This window comes from Helicoverpa zea, chromosome 29, assembly GCF_022581195.2.
Source record: "Helicoverpa zea isolate HzStark_Cry1AcR chromosome 29, ilHelZeax1.1, whole genome shotgun sequence".
Taxonomy (NCBI): domain Eukaryota; kingdom Metazoa; phylum Arthropoda; class Insecta; order Lepidoptera; family Noctuidae; genus Helicoverpa; species Helicoverpa zea.
The window spans coordinates 7,071,575-7,087,042 of record NC_061480.1 but is presented as its reverse complement, the minus strand read 5'-3'; the positions used below and the strand labels follow the sequence as shown (position 1 = coordinate 7,087,042).

The 15,468-nt window shown below is 35.9% G+C and overlaps 2 protein-coding genes across 2 annotated transcripts; both read left to right on the top strand.

Annotated features, from left to right (window-relative positions):
• The first annotated feature begins 4,225 nt into the window (after positions 1-4,225).
• LOC124644147 lies at positions 4,226-6,941 on the top strand. Its single transcript, XM_047183383.1, has one exon. The coding sequence runs from the start codon at positions 4,803-4,805 to the stop codon at positions 6,651-6,653; it is 1,851 nt and encodes a 616-aa protein (XP_047039339.1). The 5' UTR covers positions 4,226-4,802; the 3' UTR covers positions 6,654-6,941.
• A 4,021-nt stretch (positions 6,942-10,962) lies between these two features.
• On the top strand, positions 10,963-15,211 carry LOC124644146. The gene is made up of 2 exons (XM_047183382.1): positions 10,963-11,141; positions 12,302-15,211. Exons 1-2 carry the CDS (start codon positions 10,997-10,999, stop codon positions 15,061-15,063), a joined length of 2,907 nt encoding a protein of 968 aa, XP_047039338.1. The 5' UTR covers positions 10,963-10,996; the 3' UTR covers positions 15,064-15,211.
• Positions 15,212-15,468: the final 257 nt, after the last annotated feature.

Here is a 15,468-nt window from a genome sequence, read left to right as displayed (position 1 = left end):
CTAAATTTGTTCCAAAACGAGAACAACCCCAATACTATCGTCCTCAGATGCCAAATCAATACCGCGTATCGGATACTTCAAAGAAAGTTCACACAAGTGACCTCGTGTGTCGTTACTGCAAAAACGTAGGTCATACTTTAGAAAATTGTCGCAAACGACAATATAATAACAATAGATTTGCTAATAATTTCCAACCGTCAACATCCGGTCGCCAGACAAATTTCAATAATGAAGGACAGCCCCGATCCGTGCATTTAGTCCAAGATAACGACGGCGGTTATGATACGGTAGACTCGACCGATTTAAACGAATAAGATTTCCCGAGAGGTATCGTTCGGGAAATTACCCTCACCGAATCAAAATCGATGCCATACCTTCTGGCTCATCTACTAAATCGAATCCTCTGAATCCTCTGAATCCTCTGAATCCTCTGAATCCTCTGAATCCTCTGAATCCTCTGAATCCTCTGAATCCTCTGAATCCTCTGAATCCTCCGAATCCATTGAATCTTATAAAAACAAATTCACTGTCTCCTCCGAGTCCTTCGAATCAAACAAAATCAATTATTAAAAATAAAACTCAACCCACTGAATCCAATATATTAAAAATAAAAACTTACGCTGAATCCGTCAAAACCACTCAAAATAAATCGTTATTAGGTTCAAAGAAAATTACTAATTCTTCAGTATCAAAAGTCCTAAGCCATTCAAATTCTACTAGTTCACGACCCACGATTGGGCAAACCACCTCTCCTACATCGCAGCACCTGGAAAATAAAAAAAATATTAAAATATATGAAGTAAATAATAATACTGAGAAAAGATACCTACCTCACGTCACTGTCCAAACTCCATTCGCAGATCATCCACTATCATTTCTAGTCGACTCCGGTTCATGTGTAAGTCTCCTAAAACTCGATTCTATGTCCAGAATCCCAAAACTAAGTAATGAGGTTATCACACTTAAAGGTATTGACCCCAACGACGCGGTAACGCCTACTATGGGAAGCCTTCAAATGCAACTATTTCCAAATTCTCCAAAACCTTGCACGCACGAATTTCATGTAGTAAAGAACATAAGTCTTAGCCATGATGGTATAATAGGAAATGACCTAATGCAAAAATTTAAATGCCAAATCGATTATTACAAGAACATACTACGTTTCGATGAAAACTCCATCACACTGCATTTCTCTGAACCTATATATAAAATACCACCTCGTACAGAAGCAGTCATTGAATGTACAGTTAGCAACCCTCTTATTAAAGAAGGCGTTATATTAGACCAACACTTATCTGATTCACTACTCATTGCAAATTGTATAGTCAAAGTAAAACCAAATAGACGAATCAATATCACAGTTGTTAATACATCCGAAGAAACAGTTGTACTCCATCCCAATCTAAATATTACCTTGCAAGCTCTAGACGAACAATCTATACCAGTTCTCACATCAGCAATTCCCTCTAACACTTATACTAGAACTAAAGAAGTCCTAAATCAATTAAGGACCTCCCATCTTAATGACGAAGAAAGGGATGCTCTACTACAAGTATGCTCACAATACTCTGACATTTTCCATCTCCCAAACGAACAATTAACATATACTACATCCACTGAACATAAAATTAGAACAAACTCCGATATACCTATCCAAACTAAATCATATCGTTTTCCCGAATGTCATAAAAAGGAAGTAGAAAACCAAATAAATAAAATGCTAGATCAAAAAATAATTATACCGTCAAACTCACCCTGGTCTTCGCCTATTTGGGTAGTCCCCAAAAAACTAGATGCTTCGGGGCAACGCAAATGGAGAGTCGTTATCGATTACAGAAAATTAAATGACATAACAATAGGGGAAACTTACCCCATTCCACAAATAACTGAAATACTAGATCAATTAGGCAAGAGTCAGTACTTTACAACATTAGACCTGGCTTCAGGATTTCATCAAATTCCTATTGCTGCTGAAGACGCACCCAAAACCGCATTTTCCGTACCCCAAGGACATTTTGAATTTACGAGAATGCCATTTGGCCTTAAAAATGCTCCTTCGACATTCCAAAAACTTATGAACACTTGCCTGTCTGGACTTCAAGGCTCTCGCTGCTTCGTGTATCTCGACGATATTGTCGTTTATTCCCCTGATTTAGCTAGTCACATTCAGAACTTATCCGCTGTATTCGAAAAACTTAGAACTTATAATCTTAAGCTTCAACCAGACAAATGCGAATTCTTATGCAAGGAGGTTGCATACCTAGGTCACTTAATAAATAACGATGGAGTGCAACCGAACCCCGAAAAAATAAAAGCTATCACTGAATTCCCAATACCGAAGTCCCCCAAAGACATAAAATCATTTCTGGGTCTTGTATCTTATTATAGACGATTTATTCCAGATTTTTCCAAACTCGCGAAACCCTTAACATCCCTTCTAAAAAAGGACGCATCTTTCAAATGGCATAACGAACAACAACTCGCTTTTGAAACATTACAAAACAAATTAACCACTTCACCGATATTAGCATATCCCGATTTTTCACAGCCCTTTCTATTAACATGTGACGCCTCTAACTTCGCCATATCCGCAATCCTTTCTCAGGGTCAGATCGGTAAGGATCGGCCTATTGCTTTTGCTTCCCGCACTCTTAACAAAGCTGAATGCAATTATAGCGTCACAGAAAAAGAATGTCTCGCTATTATTTTCGGCACGAAAGCCTTTCGACCATATCTCTATGGCCGTAAATTCACTATCGTAACAGACCACAAACCACTTCAATGGCTTTTTAACTGTAAAGACCCGGGATCTAGACTAGTTCGTTGGCGCCTAAAACTAGAGGAATTCGATTATAATATAATCCATAAGAAAGGAAAAATTAATACCAATGCTGACGCTCTGTCCCGATTCCCAATTAATCCAATAGATGTACCATCTCCCGACTCTTTACCTACAAGCCCTAATGATTTAATCGATAACCCTTTGGAAGACCCCCTCTTAGATCTACCCTCTTATATACCGTTCACATTCGATGATAATGAATTATTAAACAACGACACTAATCGTAAACAGGATACTATTCCCGAGTCTGATACTGCTCATGACGCTATCCCTACTCATACCGAAGACAGTTTACCAGAACTTATAGACCTAGGACCACTTGACCTTAGCCCACAGAGTATTGATATAAACCCCAATTTTGATAACATCGAAATACCTTCGCCAACAGAATCTAACACTAAATCAGAAGCAAACGACGAAGACTATTCCAAATTTTTGAAATCAATATCGCGTAAAGAATTTAAAACAAATACCATTATAACTGAACATAACGAAAACTTACTCAAATGCCCTTATAAAACTATATTAATACCCACTTCAATCGACTTAGACGAATCAAACCCGTACATCTCTGAAATACTCTCTAGTGATAAAGACAAAGACGAAATTCTTAACGCTGAAAAACAGCTCCATTCCTTCCTGAAAATAAACTTAGAAAATAAAGATATTTACCTAATTTTTACTAAAGTTCACCATTTCGACGAATCATCTTATCCTGATATATACAACACCCTGAAACGAGCGAGAAATGACATCATACTAGACTCATCGATCACAGATATAGCTACCTCTGACTTCAAAAACCCTTTCGACCGACATTCCTACACTAAAATCTACAATATTTTGACTTACCTGTTTCACGACACTCCAATCCGCATACACGTTTACGTAAATAAAATAATTTATCCTACATTGAGTGAAATACCCAAAATACTAAGGGAAAACCACGATATTCCAATCGCCGGGCACTTAGGCTCATCACGAATGTATTCTAGGATTAAAGAACAATTTTATTGGAAGGGAATGAGAAGTGACATAGAAAACTATATCAAGAAATGCAAATCCTGTCAAGAAAATAAAGCCCTTAGGAAACTTAATCGCGCCCCTATGGAAATAACCACTACTTCCACTGCACCATTTCAAAGAATAGCATTAGACATAGTAGGACCCCTACCTGAATCTGGTACAGCAAAGCTGAAATATATACTCACCATACAGGATGATTTATCAAAATATTCTGTCGCTTATCCGCTACGCAGCACAACAGCTGAAGAATCAGCTGATTGTTTAATCCATTTCGTCTCTCTCTTCGGTATTCCTAAATCAATACTTACCGATCAAGGTACTAATTTTACCTCTGACCTTTTTAAAACCACTTGCCAATTCTTAAAGATAAAACTACTCTGGGCATCACCCTATCATCCACAAACGCAAGGAGCTCTCGAACGCAGCCACTCTACACTTAAAGAGTACTTAAAATCATTCATTAATAATAATCAAGACAATTGGCCTACCTACGTATATACCGCTATGCTTACCTACAATACGACAATTCATTCCACCACGAAATTTACACCTTACGAACTAGTCTTTGGCCATAAACCATTCATTCCAAACTCGATATACGAAACTACACCTAATACAACATATTCGGATTACATAAGAATGTTACAACACAAATTCAAATTTACTAGAGAAAAGGCAGTAGAAAATATTCTAAAATCTAAGGAACATTCAAAAGCTTACTACGACAATCACACTAAACCGCCGCCCAATTACAAGGTTGGCGACCTAGTTTATCTTAAGAATCATTTACGACTAAGGAAAGCCTTATCTCCCATTTGGAAAGGACCATATAAAATCATATCGGTTCATAATAATAACACTGTCACTCTTCTTATAAATCGACGTCATGTGACACACCATTTCGATGAAATAAAACCTGCTGAAGTTTCATCCGATGAGCAACACTAATTCATATTTCATTCTATCTTTCAGCATTCCAATCGATGCACGATCGGACTTTGTCAAGCCTTATCCTTCAAACGCTGGTATCTACTTCGATAGCCTGGGAAAACTTAAAATAATTAAGAGTAATTTAAACGTAATTAGTTATGTAGATATATCTTTCATAAAACCTCATCTTACTAATTTGAACGAAATCATAGGTACATTAAGGTTTAACTGTCAAAAATTTAACTTAACTTCTTGTGAAAACACGCTATCTCCTTTAACAGCTCGTTTTACAGACGTTCAACGAGAATATGATTCTATTTATCATCTTATTTCAAAGCGATACAAACGTAATGCATGGTTTGGCGGTATAGGTACAGTATTTAAGCACGTTTTCGGCACGCTTGATGAAGACGACGCTCTTAAATACGATTCTGCTATAGAATCTATACAAAATAATCAAAAGAAAATGGCAACATTAATAAAAGAAAATATCTTAGTTACTACTTCTACCTTAGAGTCCTATAAAAATATTATAAACAAATTAAAAACCAATCAAGAAATCATTAATGAATCATTAATATCATTCCTTAAACAAATAACAAATATCACAGAAATTACAAACAATTTAATCATAGAAACAAAAGTCCATTCCATACTTACCAACCTTGAAAGCTCTTTGCTTACATTATCGTTTCAACTCGAAGACTTGATAAACGCAATTATACTCAGTAGTCAAAACATCCTACATCCTAACATTGTAACGCCTGCCCAACTATACCGTGAACTCGCCGATAACGATAGGCACCTACCACGGGACACTGGGATTCCTATATCATTAAGCCTAGATAATATTCATTTAATTTTAAGTATATCTAATGTTGCATGTTATTATTTTAAGAATAAACTTGTATTTGTTTTGCAAGTGCCCCTCGTTACCAATGAGGAATTCAATTTATATCATACTTTGGCTCTGCCTACTCCTCATAGAGTGGATAACCCAAATAGTTATAGTTTAATCTCTCCTACTAATTCGTATATTGCTATTTCTAATAGTAAACAATTATATTGTAATTTAGACAGTTTACGTAAGTGTAAGACCATATACTCTGAGTTCTTTTTATGCGAAGTACCGGTAATCTCGACGACAAGTGATAACCCGATATGCGAAAGTGAACTATTAACGAAAACTGTTAATGCTATTCCTAAACGGTGTGTTACCAAAACCATATTCGGCGAGCTAGACATTTGGCAACCACTAATAAACAATCGGTGGATTTTCGTGCAGTCTCGTCCGAATAAAGTGTCTATCGAGTGTGGTGTTTCAGAAATGCGTGAGATTATAGTGTCCGGTACGGGTATTTTAGATACCCCAAAACAGTGCACAATCTATACAAAAAGTGTAAGACTGATAACTTCAGATGACTCTTATAATATAAGTATACCTAGCCCTATACTAGATTTTAATATTATCAATGACTCATGTTGTCAAATCAATTATAACTCGATTAATAATAATACGTCCCCTATTCTTTTCCAAAATATCGATTTAGACGATTTAACATCTAATGTAAACAAACATAAAGAAATATTCGCGGAATTAGATAAGATCATAGATGACAAACCATTTATTATTAAATACGGGACGCATTATTCAATACTTACCTTTATAATTTTGTTAATTGTAATTTCTTTTATAATATACATCTTAATTAAAATTATATTAAAATATAAGAATGCATTTGTTATCAATAGAAACAATGTAAACATTGATAACGATACTCACGTCGAGAACGACAACGCTTCGCTGCATTCTATCGCTTCTATCCCATTACCGCGACTTAGGGAAGTAGTATAACCTTTCCGAATTTCGGTAATTAACCCCAAATTTCGGTCTTATGCGGGGGGTTGTTATACCCTATTTTAATACTGCAACCCCATGTAGAGGGTGCTATGTCAGCAAATTATAATAATATAAATATACGTCGGATTCGCCCGCGCGGGCAGTCTGTTGTCATTCTCGACACATATCGGTACTATTTCCAATTACCAATTCGTTACTATTCCTATTTCTAGTTCTACTATTTCTAAGTGTCCAAATATCCTTAAATACTGTCAATTGTGGTGAAAAACCAATATAATAATTTTTGTGTGTAAAATTAGTTTTTTTAAAAACCGTGTTCGAGGATCCCGTATAACAGCACCATGTTTGTTTGAAGAAAATGTGCCAAATATATGTCTTATTACCATATAAAAAAATCAAGTCGAAAGGCGAAGGGAATCTCGAGATACATCAGTTTTTAAGTCACTTCCCATACATTTAAATCACATTTTGCGCTATAGCTCTCGATGTAAGAGTCCAATCAGAAAATGCTAGTAACATTTTTAACAGCTAATAAGAAGACAAATACGATGGCATAACTCGTTTTTCAAAAATTGACATTTGGATATTTAAATATCCTATGTCCCAACGCTTGTATGGCGTCGATCTACTGTGCGCCCGTCGAAATAATATAATAATCTAAAATAAGATGTTTTAGAGTGTAAGATTTTTCGTAAAATGATTAGGGTAGTATTTAAACGCAAATCAAAAAATATCCTTTTTCCATGCAATAAGATTCTGAATTCCCATCAAAATTACTGATTGCACAGCAAAATATTCAACTCAAAATATCACTAAACACACTACAATTTATTTTCGCAACGTACAGCGATTTTTCCTTAAGCAAAAGCTTTTTCATCAATGCACAGCTAATAATCTTAATGCACATTATACATGTTAACTCTTTTTCTTTTAAATATAGCTTCTATTTTTATATTACTTACAGCAGTTTTTCTGAATAAAACAGCATTTTATTAGTTACAGTCATCTTATTATTTATTAATTACCACATAATGAGATCAGCAAAAAAATATAAAATTAAATACAAAATTGTCATTTATTGAATTATTAATAAGCATCCACGCTTCCTTGTTTGCCAATAGGCACTTTTTAGTCATTGTCAGTACTTCCTTTTGGCATACATTTCATATAAGTAGTCATTAAAAGGCAGAACTATCATATTTCGGAATGTTTATAGTCAGAATCATCTTTTGGCATAGTTTTGGAATTTTTATTTTCCTGTAAGAAGCATGCAAACAAGCCTGAAGCATGCATGCAGGCATGCAACATGGAACTAAGCATGCAACATGGAACTAAGCATGCAACATGCAGCAAGCATGGCTTCTGTCACGGCTCCGGCGCTTCGTGGCTCCGGCGGTCCCATGCGAGCTTATCGTCGCAGATGGTTTTCACGCTCACCACCGCAGCTTCGCCATACTGGCCGGCAGAGCCGGCCAGCCTCAGCCGCGTCGGCGAGCGTTAAAACTACATGCGCCTCAGCTCGCAGGCCGCCTCGCCCCTCCGCGCCTACGCGGTTTTGAATTGCACTCTAGGGGTAGGGCAAACAAGACTACGTGGAGTCGGTTTTGCAGCGATTCGTTTTCGTTACTAGCTTCAATTTTTCAGTTAATTTAATCTGCTTTTAGAAATAATGCAATGTGACAGGATTTTTTTGTTATAATAATCATTAAATTTGCCTCTTCTTCTTCTTCTTCTTCTTGAAAATTAAGACAAATATGATGAACAGGTTTTGTTGTACTTACTGGTTAATATGCGACTGAGATAGTTATTTTGCTATGAAATATGGAAAATTTGCTGTGCAGTCAGTATTTAATGCTTGCATGTAGTATTTTTGTACAAGAATAAATTTAACTGTATTGCATTATAAGAAAAAAGTAATGTCATATTGATGTATAATTTCGAATTATCTGCAGTTTGAGTTTTGTTAAACATTTAGTTTATTTGTAGTGAAGTAAGATATTTGATGTAAAAAAGAATATAAATGATGAGTATTTATTGATAGGCGATTATTTATTTGATATGCAATTTATAATATCCCAAATGATTATATGTATTAAGTTACTATTATAAAGAGACAGTGTTTTGATTTATTTTGTTTCCGCTGCATTGATTCATTTGATTCAATTGAAGGAGATATGCTACCTGAAATGCCCAACGATCTAAGTACAGACCAGAAGTACCTTTTCCTGACGATTTAGGACACAAGTCTCCAGGAAAATTGGCTGCCCGGCGTATTTTGAAGGCTCGTAGTAGTGCGGTACAAGCTCCAAGGCTTTTTGCTGTACCAAAAATTAATTTTGATGCATCGAATTATATCGAGATGATAAATTGGCAAAACGAGACAACTGAACCTCCAATTTTTTAAAACTTGTCGACAGAAGAAATTTCCTGTTTTCTTTTTGTTTTTTTTTTCCAGTCAATGCGAGGAATGCGCAAATGAGAAACATTTAAAATACAATATCAAACACTTGTAATTGGTGTAGCCACCATTAGCATTTAATACTGCATTTAATCCGTCCGTATGTGCAGTTTTTCCCCCTTGTAATAAAGTGGCTGCTATTCCTGAGGAGATCACGGCAAGGGCGATTTTGTTTTGGCTCCGTATTTAAGCCAAGATAACTCTGGTTAGGAAAGTTTTACCTGTTCCACCAGGTGCATATAAACAGTATTTTTCCTTTAGAATTTTATACACTACAGTATAGTCTATCAAAGATTTGACGCTGTTCTGAGGTCACATTTGAACAGCCGTTTCGCAATATTTCTGCTAACTCCTCAGGGTTGTAATTTATTTCAGCTACATACTCCCTATTAATTGGTTCCCCACCCATTGTCGGTGTTGGCAAGCCGTATTGACTGAGGGGATTCCCTCCTACACTTATAACTATATCTTGTATAGCTAGCAAAGACCTATTATGACAGTTTCCCCGTACTTGTTCAGAAGTTTATCTGTTCCTATTTTCCTGTTTGTAAAAATCTTCGGCAAACGCGTCTTTATATTTTTGCTACAACTGCCCAGCGTCCGATAAGTCACAAAATATAACAAAATGGCAAACGAATGACGCAAACGATGTGGACTATCGCCGACGCATGTTCGGCTTAAGCATCATCCCAATGCTGATCGCCATCTAATGAATGCCATGCGCGGCAAGCGCCTCAAATGCGCAAATTAAGTAAAGCGCACTCATTTGGTTAAACGTTTTCCAATTTAGCTCTTCTCTTATTACGGTAAGATTTTCTTTAATCCTTTTCATATATATTTCATAAATACATGATCAAAATATTTTTTTAAATTATAATACTCTCACACAGTCGAATGTAGGTGTACACTCACCTATAAATAAAATTAATTACAAAGTTTAACAACCGCACAACCACTTTTCACGTACTTATTTACACAAAAATCTAAAAAAAAACAACATTATTTTAAAGCGAAATGTGTTGGCTCCATTCGCAGTCGGTCGCATAGAAAAGTGTTGGAGTAAATTCAAATAAATAAATATAAAATGGTATTTTAAGTACGACGAATTAAATAAATCTGTTTTAACATCTATTGTAAATTGAACACCCAGTTACATTATTTATGAAAATATGTATGCTCTACTTACATAAAAAATGTTAATGCAGGAGATAATGATTAGATTGTTTCAAGTTTTCAAGTCTTCTTATTTTACAAGCTTTTATTTAACTTGCAATGAATGTATGTATGTATGTTTTTATTATTATTCGCCTTCTGCATAAATATTTCACCATGTTGCTTATTATTTTCTCGCGCCGCCCGCCCGCCGCCGCCGTTGCCTCGCTCGTGCATGTTCGGTAGGCACGATTCTTCGCCGTTTGTAGTGGCCGGTTTCATTACAATTGAAACATGTGACAGATTTGGTTCTCTCAGAAATTTTGTCTCATTAGGTCAGGCCCGGTCTGGCCAGGGCGGCTGGTCGGCGATCGCCGAGGGCCTCCGGCTCAAGGGGGCCTCCAAAAGCCAAAAAATTCAAGTATACAAAAGTTTTTTCATTATAAAAAATTATTTTGTTTTACTGTTCCACAGCGACGTAATACAGCAAAAACAATTTTAAATAAACAGTAACCTACTTTTTATTAAATTACAGCTAAGGTTAACCTAGGTATATTAAAAAAGTAATAGTAAGTCGCTCGGTGCTCGAAGTACTCGGTCACCCCCCCGCGCGCACCTGCATGTCGCGTCGTAGCTGTTTGCTGTCAGTTGAATTGACCTGCTGTCGGTGAGTTGATGTGCGTTGGAGTTTGTTTGAAATTTAAAGGTGAATTTTTCAGTTTATAAAATGAAACGTGTGCACCCAAGTGGTGCAAGTAAAAGAAAAAAGAAGGAGAGGAAATCTTTCGAAATAAAACAAAGTTCACAAAGTTTGAATTTATGGTTAGCTGGTTCCAGTTCCAATCCTGAAAACATTGAAAAAACGCAAACAGGTAGGCGGAAATATCAGAAGATTTTTATGAGCATATAAGCCCTTAACTTAAAATACTTTTGATTGTTTGTATTTGTTGCTAAAGTAAATTTTTGGAGTAAAATGTGTGATAAACAGTAAATGTGATTCATATATAGATGTATTCAAAATATAAAAAAATCGGACGTTCTTTTTTACTGGGTATGGCAAAAACTCCCTTAAATCATTAACTATTGTTGTTGTATAAAAACTAGGTACTATTGGTCATATTTTTTAAATTTAAGACTTAAAGCAATTTTAAGAATAGGCCTTTACATATTATTGCAGCTATAAGTTAAATACAAATTAAAACTTATTGATACCTTAGTGTAGAATCATAAATACTGTAAAAAAAATTAAATTGATTGTAATTTTCATAAATATACTTTGCAACAGATCCATAATCAGGTGAATGACCTTCCGTTTAGTTGACAGGATGTTTACGCATCGCCACCGACGCGGACGCCATCGCATCTTATCAGTGAATTTCGGACTCGGATTGTTCCCAGTTCTACCCACCCCTCTACCCCTCACCCCTCTCAACTTTACCCAAATGCACTCTGAAATAGTTTCCTCCAGTTTTTGCCGTTGTTAGTGCTCTCTTTCATTCATTTAAGCCTGAAGATGTGTTCATTTATTTGATATTTACCCGACGTCATTTTCAACTCTATAAGAGAGCCAATCCTACTACTATTATAAAGGCGAAAGTTTGTAAGTATGGATGTATGGATGTTTGTTACTCTTTCACGCAAAAACTACTGAACCGATTTCAATGAAATTTGGCACATAGGTAGATTATTACCGGGACTAACACATAGGATACTTTTTATTCAGGAAAAATTATATGTTCCTGAAGGAGTCCGATATAACCGAAATCCACCCGGGCGAAGCTAGGGGCAGAAGCTAGTCTTATTATAATGCTTAACTTTCCGAATTTCCATGACCGTTATTAAAGTTTATTATGAATAATTTTAATAATACTTAGTTTTCTATATTGTTTTGGGGACATTTGCCACGCCTACGATTGTAAGATTAAATTATTTTAAAAGGCTAATGTAAACAGAATAATTGTTTAAGATGTTTTGTATAAGACTACTGTATTTCGTATTATTTTGCACCCACGATGTTATTACTTATTTTCAGGAAACGAAGATCAAATTGAGCCTCCTTCAATCCAAGCAGAGGCTACTGTAGCTACATCGTCGGGTGGGAGTGAAAATAAGAGGGAAGAAACTACTACTAGCAATCAAAATTTTCTAGACCTAAATCTAGACCACCCCAAACCGTCGTTGACGCATTTCGACAGGGATTCGTCAATAAGCTCTGACTCTGATTCAGAAATCAGCGATGAAGAATCTAAACAAGACACGCTTGATGCTTCTAAGAAAAACCTTGGTTGTTTCATATGTCCAAATGAAAGTGATCACATTGGAATAAAAAAAGCTTTTATGGAAAAACATCCAATCCAAGTTCATGAGGGAAAAGGAGTTAAACTTCCGTTTGATCCATCCAAACTCTACTATCGTCTTTTGCCGAATGGAGAAAAAATACACAGAAAATGGTTATCTTATTCCATTGAGCTCAACAAAGTATATTGTTCTTGTTGTATGGCTTTCGGAGGCAAGGATAACAGAGATTCCACATTTATTACTGGACATGATGTTACACCAAAACACATTTATAAATCGCTGGAAACTCATGAAAACTCCCATTATCATGAACTTGCGGCCAAGACAGCTTTTCAATGCCTAAAAGGTCGTGATATTGAGAGTCTTCTAGCGGGACACCAATCTAAACAACGGGAAAGAGAAGTTCACACAAGAAGATTAGTTGTTCATCGTTTGATTGACATAGTTTTATTTCTGGGTAGACAAGGCATTGCTTACAGAGGGGACAAAGCAGAAGGGGCCTACTCACTTGACTCTGTAGAAAATCATGGTAATTTTCTCGAACTTGTCATGATGGTTGCAAACTATGACGTCATTTTACAAAACCATGTGAAACAGTGCATTGAGGAGAGTAAGAAACATAAACAAAAAACAATTGAGAAAAGAAAACTTGTCGGAAAGTCAACCAAAAGACAGTACGGGCGAGGCTCTTTGATCACATTTTTGTCCAAATCGTTTATAAACAAGTTAATTAAAACGATTGCTACAATTGGACGTAATATCATATTGAAAGACCTCAAAGATAGTATTATTTACAGCGTGATGGTAGACTCTACCCAAGATGTGGCAGTGATGGACCAATTAGCTATATGCGTACGCTACGTTGTCCAAGGAAAGGTTTATGAAAGGCTACTAGAGATGACTGTTATTGATGACTCTAGTGGACAAGCATTGTACGAGCGAATAACATCGGAATTAGCAAAGTACGGAATTCAAGCATCAAATATAGTTGCGTGTTCATTCGACGGGGCAAGTAATATGAAAGGGTGTTACAATGGCTTACAGGCTCACTTCAAAAAGGCAAATGAAAATATGATTTATACTCACTGTATGGCTCACGTCTTAAACTTAGTAGTAGCTGACTCGACAGTAAAGTTTCTTCAAGCAGAAAACGTATTTGGATTGGTAGAGGAATCTGCAGTTTTTCTGAGTACATCTTACAAACGAATGGCAGTGTGGGAGAAAGAAACAAAAAAACAACATACCGCCCACGACAAACTTTATAGACTGCAAAAAATAGGAGCCACTAGGTGGAGTAAACATAAGGCTCTGTCATCGATAATTGATGAAAGTGTTTTAAGGAGCGGGGAAATTGCCACGGACAAATTAACTAACGTCATTACCGTATTCAAAGAAATATCTGATGGTAATTTTGATTGCAAATCCAGATATATGGCCAGAAATTTGGCAAGTCAATGGGCGAAATTTGAAAACCTATTTATTTCATTCGTTTTACTAGATATGTTTCTTGTTATAACGCCTGTTTCGAAATATTTGCAAACTAAAACATTGGACTACGCTATTGCTTGGGATTTGGTTCAAACACTACTTAAACAGATCAATGAAAAAAGAAATGACAAACATTTTGAATTTTTGTACACGAAAACAAAAGAGTATGCGACTGCTGTTAACAGTAAATTGGAAGATAGCAATATTGATTTGGAATTACAATTGGACTTTACGGAAAGAAGAATTTCAAAGAAAAAACGAATGCCTGGGGAACAATCCAGTGATGATGCTCCTGAAATATCAGCAGCTCAACATTTCAAGCATGTATTTTTCAATATGTTAGACTGTGCTAGAATAAGCATAGAAGAAAGATTTTGCCCCAACAGAGAAATTTTAGAGGACCTTTCTTGGTTAAATCCAAGAAAATTTAATGACATAATGACGACAAAAGACTTTCCGGCTGGAGTCCTCTCTTGTATCTCAAAACTTTGCAATGTTGAAAGAAGTATATTATTAATAGAACTTAAACAATTTGCAGATCAGTACAAAAGTTTCATAAAAGTTGTAAAAACTCAAGATGAACAGATCCCAGACGAAGAATCAAACAAAGCAGAAGAAATTTTAAAAGACCGTGAACTCGATTCGGAACCTGAATCAGAAGAAGACAATTTTCGTGGTTTCTGCAATGACAGTAAAAAATGTTTCAAGTGTTTGTCATGCGCCTTCTCAGTTATTTTTGAACTCTCTGGATCAGGATTGTTCACTAACTTATATGTAGTTTATAAATTTATCCTAACGATACCCTGTACACAGGTTACATGTGAACGGGTTTTTTCGAAGTTAAAAATAATTAAGAATCGTCTTAGGGCTAGTTTAGGCCAAGACCTTATGTCTAGCCTTATTTTTATGAACATAGAGAGAGACTTGTTTTCTGACATCGACAGAGAAGAAATCATTAATGTCGTGGCCAGTAGTAGTGACGAACTTAAAAGAAAACTGATGGGATAGGCTAGGCAATCGTTAATAAGGCTACTATCACTATGGTAGGAATTTTTGTCGTCTTTCTACGGTTAACACAATTTTTTTTTAACTTCTTTATGTAATAATTATTTATGTTATTGGGGGGGGGGGGGGGGCTCAAATCACCATCTAGCCGAGGGCCTCCAATGGAGCCAGACCGGGCCTGCATTAGGTGTTTTATTTAGTATGTTAAAACTTGTATTGTTCCTTTTATCATAGTTGTTCGATGTTTTATACTTTAATTCTCGAGATTGCTGTTTTATTGATTGGAAATATTTCAATACTTGTTCCGGTTCTTCACATTTTGTTGCTTTAGCACCTAATCTTATACTGCCGTCTTCTATTCCATATAGTAGGCAATCAACTGCCCTTTTTTACCTTTTACGTCACATC